Below are 8,822 nucleotides of genomic sequence, written 5' to 3' on the forward strand. Positions count from 1 at the left end.
ATGCTCATGTTTTGCTGACATTTCAGATAGTGCCTGCCCAGCTACTTGAAAAATCTCTAAATTTTGGGCATATAGAATTTGGAAGTTATTTATTTTTTTCTGGTAGCAGTTAAAGAGCACTGATTTCAGGCAAGATTTTTTAAGGGGAATAAATAGCAGATAAGAAAATGTAGCTCAACTCATTTTTATGTTGAGAATGGTAGCAAACATGCTTGAAATGTACTGGCTTTTTGTAATGTCACTTTTAAAAAATAAAGATTTTTGCCATTTAAGTATTTTTTTTTTTGCTGAGAATAGAAATAAATCCCATTTTTCTTCGGTCACAACATGCTTTCTTTTTCTCTTTTTTTTTTTTTTTTTTAAGATGTCAACTAGTCATGCAAAGTTTCATAAGTGCATTAACATTCGAGTTTGTACAGAATATTTTTAATCCGACGCACTCCCCACAGTTCATACCTACAGCTTCTGAAAAACTACATGCCACAGTGATGGTTGAGTTCCTTTTGGAAAAAATCGGCTACTGCATGAGCCAGCTGTTGGAGTAAGACCCACATGATTCTAGCTTCCGTCCCACGGTCTCTTAAATTTCTCCTTGACTCCCACAGTGATGAATCCAATAATCGTAACAGGAAAACATCTTCTAGGAGAGAAGACTGTCTCTGGCCAGTGACTGGTAGATTTGGGAATGAACGTTGCTTCCCTGAACAGTGTTCTCCACTGCAAGCTGCTGCTTTGAAAGTCTAAAACTGGTACCACTTTTTGTCCTTGTATTTCAGCATCACCTACAGAAACGGGAAACAAACAGATATAAAACTCTGCTCTGCACATGAGGCACCACACGTGACCTGGGCCCTTCAGCTGTCACTTCCTCAGTAAAAAAGTAAGAGCGATGCAGTACTTCACTGACAGTGGCATCTGGTCCTGAGTCCACAGAGACCTAGTATTTAGTTTCATAATTGTTACATTTTAAATAAAGAAATAAGTAGCTACCTGCTATGGGAATGACAAGGATCTTGCTTTTTACAGCTATAAGAAAGAAGCTTATCTATGGAGCACAGTAGATATGCCCTGAATATATAAACTTCCTGCATTGGGCAAAATTTTTTTCTGCGTATTTTTAACACAAACTTGCAAAAGGCAATAAAAATGTAAAGGTCTTGTCCAGAGATGTGGTGTATGTTAAATGAAAAACAATGCATTTGGGGAAGTGTACTTTAATGTTGTTTTAGCTTCAAAGAAAATCACTTTAGTTGATTCCCAGCCTTAACAGAGTGGGATGGATGAGCTTTCCATTTCCAGCTCTAAGCGCAGAAACTGTCTATTCGAGGCAAGCCCTGTTCTATACAACCGTACCCACAGTGTTATACTAGAAATGTTCTCTTCTTCCCAACAAGATCTGTAAAGGTTCCTAGAGACATATCCACCTACCTGTTTTCTGCCTTACTGTGGAGATGTGCTGTGGTAAGTGGCTTCAAGAAAATAATTCTAATGAATTAGTGAGAAAGGTGAGAGATGAGAAGTGCCACATTCTAAATTCAGAGGCTGCTCATTTATGAAAACATGGAAAGGAAGGGGCATGCAATGGAAGTTTATTTTCAGCATTCTCATTGTTTGAGAGCAGGAAAAAATGTCATCTCTGTTAACACGAGTACACTTCAAAGACCACGAGTAGGTGAATGGGGAGAACCCTACTTTAGTTTCCCAAAGGGAAGCAAAGGCTCAGCTGCAAGGTCAGTGGTTCTTAGTTTGGGGTGTGCGGTGCCAGGGCCCCTACCTCATGTGCATGTTTGGAAAATGCTTCCGCACTGGCCATCATGCTCGCAGTCCTTTCATCCAGCTCTCCCAGTTTCTGGCCTCTCTCATCCAGGGCAATGCGCGCACGAGTCAAATCCCCAATGACTCCTCCCGCGGCTCCTCTCACGCCTTCAATTCCACCGGATCCAGGGATGTGCTGGGCAAGACTGCGGGAGGCTTTTCCTGCTGTGGCCTCACCAACTGCAAATGAGAAATGGACCAACAGGAATGAGCGCCTGCCCATGGCTCTCTCAGGGCTTCTCAGCCTTGAGGGGTGAGGACGTTTGATATGCAGATGGCCCGTGTGACAGGTTTTGCTCTGTGCTGGTGCATCTATGTTGGAATCGTGGCCTCCCTTCCCCTCCTTGCAGTTGCTCAAAAGAAGCTGCCAAGATGAAGGCATTGTGGGAAGGCAACTGAGGACCCTCCCCTTTCATCACAATATCATCTTTATTTTTTCATCAGGAACCCAAAGTTTGTGTACCACTCCATTTCTAAATGACGAGGGCAGGGGCTTCCATGAAATAATTTCTGCAACCCCTCCGGCCCCCAATAAATTACTTACAAAGCTCCTCTCTGTCAAAAGCTTGTCCACTTCCTCCAAAAAGTCCTTTGAGAAAGCCTCTGTTTTGGGCTTCTGGTGTTTCCACAGGAGTAAACAAATCCCCAAGCATGTCCTAGCAAAAAGTTAGACGAAAGCAATCTATGAGAAAAATTAGTGCAGTGAAAGCAGTTCTTTCTTGGTGTTTCTTTATTTGCATTAACGAGCCACATGCATTGTATCCAATCAGCTAGTTTTAAAAGAATCTGCTGTGTGAGCAGTAGTGAGCACTTAACATTTCTGTTTCATGAAAGGCAAATGCTTGGGCTAACTGGATTCACACATGCTCTCAAAGGGGCTTGATTTGTCGCTGCCCAATCTTACATTCATTACCACAGAGAAAAAAAGATGTAAGCGGAATAAAAATATCAGTGATAAGATCATATTTTGCTTAGAAATAGCAGAGGCGACACTGTAATTGAACAAACAAGTTGTGAATTATGTGGTTCGCTTTAGTGGTTATCCAGGCACGCAGGGCAGACACTTGCTATTTTCCCTTCATAGCATACCTGAGTTCAGAGCTTGCTAGCAGTTCAGAGAGCTCGGAGGTTTGTTGTTTTTTTTAGAAAAAAACCACAAAATCCCATCACCTTCCATACAACCTCCGCTTGCACTGCCCTTACCGTGCATGTTGGCAGTGCCATCAGTAATGCTAAATAACCATCTCTGAAGGCACTATCACAGTTCCAGGTCTTGAAGCAGTTGACCCGAACAAAATTCTAGGTTTGGATGGATCTGCAGCAGCGCTAGGAAAAGCAAGCTTTCCAGAATAAAACCGATGAAGGAAGTGTTTGCTGACCCATTCGTGTTTGAACCCAGTGAGGCTGTGTGTGCCGAGAGCAGTCGCGGCCCTGTTGCTCGGCACCGTGTTTGCTCATCCCAGCCTCAACAGGCAGCTGCAGCTGCTGTGCTGCACCAAGAGCTGGGCTCCTGGGAGGCTGAGCGCTAGGACAGGGCTGTGACTCACGCTCACCGCTCCTCCGCATCGTCACCTGCTCTGGGAAGAAAAATTACCACAGCCCTTTCGGCCTAAGTGGCAGCTCTCACGCAGCCCAGCTTTGGTTTTTTTTTTTTTTCCCCGCCAGGTAGCAGGTGATCCTGGGTCATTGGCTCTGTGTACACACATAATGACTGTGCAAGCCTCGTACTGTCCTCTGCGTAAAATCCAAGATAAAAGCGGCCACAGTCCGGCAGTGCAGAGAAGCAAGGGCTATGTTTCCCTGCGGTTCTCTGTCGTACAGTGCTGCTGAGGTTAATGAAACAAAATCTAGTTGTAAAAGCCTCTCACTGTAGGTCCATATTCTCAGCTACATCGATCAAACCTTTTGCTCATTTTAAAATTGGTTCCCTGCAAAATAATCGCTTCTCCAATGCGCAAAAGCCTGTGTGCACTGCTCGCTCCTCCCCGTGCTTTTTCAGACTTGAGACAGACAGTGCTGTGATGCAAGCTGAGCAGCTCAGCACACGTTATTCCCTAGGGCATAATGAGTGCTGGCAGGACTATTTCTCTTATATTTCCATCCTAGTTTGCTGCTAATTATATAACCTAGAACTTATTCCCCGTCTTTTTTTTTTTCCTGTTTCATTACTCATCTTTCTCCCTGTAACCTCTCACAATTCCTCCTCTTCAGTAAATGGCTTTTTAATTTGCATTTTCATTGCAAAAAAACCCCCAAACCCACAAACCAAATCTAACATTGTAAAGACCTCTTGCTAAAAAATAAATTATTTTAATTAGACCATTTCTATAGCTACTGTATTTTAATGTACCACGGGACATGCTTTCCTCATGTGGAAGAAGGGGAGTACCAATTACTGGAGTAAAAACAATAGTAAATAAATTAAAAATATATTAAAACAGAGCATTTTTTTATATTAACCACACTGCTTTGTCTCACACTTCCCTATCTACTGAAAGCTGCATGTATTAAGATATTTTTAGAGTTAAAATTTAAAAATAATGATAAAAATACAGAAAGGAATTCATATTTTCACTGAGGCAGTTGCTGTGTGGTTGAACACATGCTGATACCAACTGCTGTATCTGCTATCCATTTGTAGCTTCCCCTTCTTTCCCTTCAGTCATTTTTAACAGTTGGTCTTTCGTATGGCAGGACTTGGAGAGAAACAGGCTGTGAAGATGATTTTGCGCCCATTTGGGCACAAATCTGCAACAGAGCCGGCAGAGATCGCAATTGCAGGTGGGCAGGCTGTAGGCTTGGGTCAGCCCTCAGGGCAAGGTGACAGGGTCACGGAAAATCCAAACAGGGACAGAGCCACTGTCCTCTCTCCGCTGCTTTGGCATCGCTTGGCCAGGGCAAGCGGAGAGGAGCACCTCTGTTGTGCTGCTGCGGCACAGCCTGCACTTTGGAGACTAGCAGTAAACGCATGGTGACATACTTCAGATGAGTCGGGCCGATAGCCTACAAGCAAAAAATGCACCTGTAAGAGACTTTGTTAAATGTTTGTCTCAACCTTGCTGAAATTCCCCGTGAAGGAACTTCAAGGCTACCGTTTGCAAGCTTGGACTACTGATCAGCCATAGGGCTTGATTCGACTACTGAAAAACCCTAACCAACAACTTTAGGGCCCAGCTCAACTGCTGATAAGGCAGCTGTCTTGCAAGCACAAAAGCCCAGCGGTGTGCAAGTTGTCAAGTCATACTACGTCTGCAAAAACCCAAAGGTGCACAGTCATACAACATCTGGAAAAAAGAACCCTCTGGACAACTATGTGTGCTCCACCAACAGAGGCGATGCTGCGTGGGGCGGGTAAAGATCACTCCTGACATGCGCTAAACAGGAGGAGGGTAGGCAAAGCAGTTCTTGGGACTCTCTATAATGTCACTGTGAACAGCTACTCTTCCCCACCAAATCAAAACAGGCGGACCTGTGAGAGGTCACTGGATCTGTGGTGGTAGATATACGTCTTTCTCTCTTAAATGTTTTACTGCTTTGCTTTCTCATTTCCTCTTCTTTCTTTCCGATCGCTCTCCAGTGGTTGTGAGTCAATAAAAAGTTGGGCTGTTGTGACATCTGACATCTTTGTGTCTTAATTTCACCTCTGGGATCAAAATGAATCACCTTGACTCTAAGCGGGTCAAGACAGCAGCGAAGTACGGGTTTGAGCCCCACCTGCAGATTGTCGCACATCTCCTGGCTGTATGTCAGGCGCTGGATCTCTGTGGGAGAGCTGAGGTACAAAGCTTGCCCTTCGTTAGTGAAACAAAAGGTCCGCGCTATCCTCATGTCTGTCACTGGCAAATAGTTGACATCCAGCAGCGGGCGAAGGCTGGGCAAGCTGAAGAGAAGCAGATAGACCGGTTAGTCACCAGCTGCCACACACAGTACACCTGCCCCACTGGCTGTATTTTAAACCAATATTTAAGCTTTTTATGCTTTTCCTAACTAGAACAGTTAAAGTGCAGCTCTAAGCTGAGAAATTCTGCCATAAACACGCCGCCTTCCCAGCATATTTTGTTTCCCTGCATGGAGGAGTTTCAGCTGCCTTGCCTCAATGACCCTTAGGCTTCTCATGCTGTCTGGATTCAGGCTGTGCCTGTGACACAGGACAGTTTGTGCCATGTGCCCGGGCACTTGACAGGGTAAGGCCTGTCCCCAGCTATCGCATGGGCTGCTGCAGGAACCGGCACGGCAGGGCCCTGCTTGCACCCCGCAGACAAAGGCTCCAGCATCACCTTGGATGTCCTCCCAGCTCCTACTGGTTCGCCCTTTTGGATGGCAAAAAATTTCAAAATTTAAACGGCCTTGCTGGGGAAAGGGGTTATGGCGAGCCAAGGGCATGGCTATGGGCTGCTGCACCGCCAACTCTCTGGTGGGGATGACGAGGAAGGGGAACCAAGTGCTCCCAGTGGAAAATCTTCCAAAATGTCAAGAATAGGACTTGCTCCTTCACACTGGATAAACAGCACCCTTTCTATGCCTGAGTTTCTCTGTACTCCCCTATACCCGACTTACCATAACTGAGTAAAATTACCAGGGTTTTCTTTTACGATAGTTTTTAACTATTATCAGACATCATGGGGGGTTTACTATGCAATAAACGAGTTGGCTTTGCTGTGCAGCTGCCTTAACTCCCCATGTGGAGACAGGCCAAGGAACAGGCAAGGCAGGGCACTCAACGCACCCACCAGGGAGTGAATGCAGAGCATCGGGCACTCCGGAGCAAACACAAGTGGAATGTGACGGCACTGTGCCACCTCTTTGCTTAGTTTTGCCACAAGATTAGTTAGATAAGTACCTCAGTGTCATGATGTGCCCATTGGCACAAAAGCACGCCAGACAGACGCTGTTACAGAGGGTGACCACATCTGCTCGCAATAAAAAGGACGTTTCGGTGATGTTGTGGACATAAAGACATGTTTGGGAAGGCAATGAGAAGACTTTGGCTTGTTTTTCTGAACAAATGACTGCAAATTGATGATCACCCATATCCTGGGAGGAGGAAGGGGAATGCATGACAAGTTTCCTTTTTCTTGTTTTTTCACCGTCATCAGCACTGTGTGGGTCCCTCCATACTTCATACGGTGGATGTGTCAATGTCCCCATGCAGTCCAAGCATGCAAAGGTCAGCACGGCTCCTTTCAGTGTCAGAACTGTGCCTGCAAAATACAATTTCCTCTCGCTGGCACTGGCACCACAATTAAACTTGTCAGTACCGTGAACGCGTGCAGCATAGCTGATACTCAGCTTCTGTAAACAGAGTGAACAGGTTAATCGGGCTAAGGGGCAAGTCTTCCTTGCTCAGTTCCTCCTGACCACAAAAGAAAGTGAACAAGATGCCAGGACTGAAAAGGTCTCAGGCAGTCTATATCAAATAATGCATATAATACATGCTGTTGAATACCATAAACACAGGCTGTTGTTTATCTCTACATTATACTGGTAGGGTATTTATGCCCCATCAGTAAATTTGCTCTCCTGACTCTGATGACCTTCCAGCATTGCTTTTCAAACAAACTGGGGTGGGAAACCTCTATTCCTGTGCATCCTTTGATTTTTGTCGTTATTTTACTTTAAGTATACTAAGCGCATAGTGCCTCTCCTCAGACCTGACCTCTCTCAGCCCTCTGTTCTCTCTGCTACACCATCTGCCACTCACTCAGCCAAGGATTTCTCCTGATACATCAACCTGCCAACATTTTTGTTTCCTCTCCTGAACTCCCTTCTGCTTCTCTGCAGCTTTCTGATAGTAAGGCAGCCAAACCGTGCTTCACAGCATCCCAAATAGGATTGCACTAGAGCTTTATACAGGACTGTAATTTCATGATATGAAGAAACTCTGCTGATTTCCCTTTCCTCACAGGAAACGTGTAACTTCACCCAGGACACAAGGTAATCTTTGGAAATAACACAACCAAAGAGAGGGAGTCCATGAAGCTGCGGGTCTCTCACGAACATTGTTATTTATGCATGTGGCCTCTAAGTAGTTAGTGGCTGTTGCTTGACAGATCTATTGAGAAATTTCTACCCAAAAGGCCACACAAAATCACACAGTTATTCCCCCTGTTGTACCAAGACAGATAAAAATAAACAAGAAAAGAGCTGCATTCTTACCACTGGGTGACACCATGACTGGCTCTGACTGTCGTAAGTCATCACTAGCAGGCAGATTAAGGGAGAGGATTAAGACCATACCGAGGCCCGTTCCAACCCAGAGACAGGAGGAGACAGCGGAGTCATTCTTTCGGGCAAAGGACTCCATGAAGTACAAAGCTGTAATTGCCTCCTTTGAGTCCCTGTCAATACTGGAAACGCTGGAGCTTCGGGAACGGCTGAAGGAGTTTTCCCTATTTTCTGCATAAAGAAATACAAGCAAACAGGCATAAATTGACAATTCCAGAACAGTCATAAGCCTGCAGCAAATGGAAACTCCCCGAGGAGTACAGAAAACACAGAGTTTTTTGTAACCTGAGCAAACATTCTGATACCAGCACAGTACCAGCTTGCTGCCGCTGTATAAATAAGTGTGGAAAATGCTGTCAGACCTCATCAGTTAGATCTGCGTTAGAAATAGCTGCCTATTATGGAGATTAGCACAGAATAATTAGAATTTACAACAGCCTTAGCTCAAAGGACTTGTTCTAAATAGCATGAAATAATTTTAGACCCATATGTTACCAATGCATTTAAAATTAATCCATGTATCTCATAGCTGCAGGACATGAAGGGAGACGCTATTACCAACTTCAGAGCATGTGTCCTTTGCTCAGCTCTTGCTTCCATTGCTAGGATGTTAGAGCACAGCCACTGTTTATTGTCAAGCTATTAATAACTGTTCTCTGGGAAAAAATATACCCATTGCTAAACTGATCCCAGCATCCAAAACGTCTCAGGGTACAAATCAACTCCGGCTTCCCAGGGAGTGAAGTGAGAAACCTGCTTGGTGCCCTTGGCAACAACTGCAT

The 8,822-nt window shown here is 44.8% G+C and overlaps 1 protein-coding gene across 1 annotated transcript; it reads right to left on the bottom strand.

Moving 5' to 3' along the window:
- Positions 1-362: 362 nt before the first annotated feature.
- On the bottom strand, positions 363-8,211 carry LOC104277266 (syntaxin-binding protein 5-like; the record flags this gene model as incomplete). The annotated part of the gene is made up of 6 exons (XM_009873851.1): positions 363-782; positions 1,775-1,995; positions 2,360-2,471; positions 5,530-5,695; positions 6,656-7,016; positions 7,972-8,211. Coding segments are annotated over 6 exons (1,142 nt in total), but the record flags the coding sequence as incomplete, so codon positions are not given.
- Positions 8,212-8,822: the final 611 nt, after the last annotated feature.

Source organism: Apaloderma vittatum, unplaced genomic scaffold, assembly GCF_000703405.1.
Source record: "Apaloderma vittatum isolate BGI_N311 unplaced genomic scaffold, ASM70340v1 scaffold12397, whole genome shotgun sequence".
NCBI lineage: Eukaryota > Metazoa > Chordata > Aves > Trogoniformes > Trogonidae > Apaloderma > Apaloderma vittatum.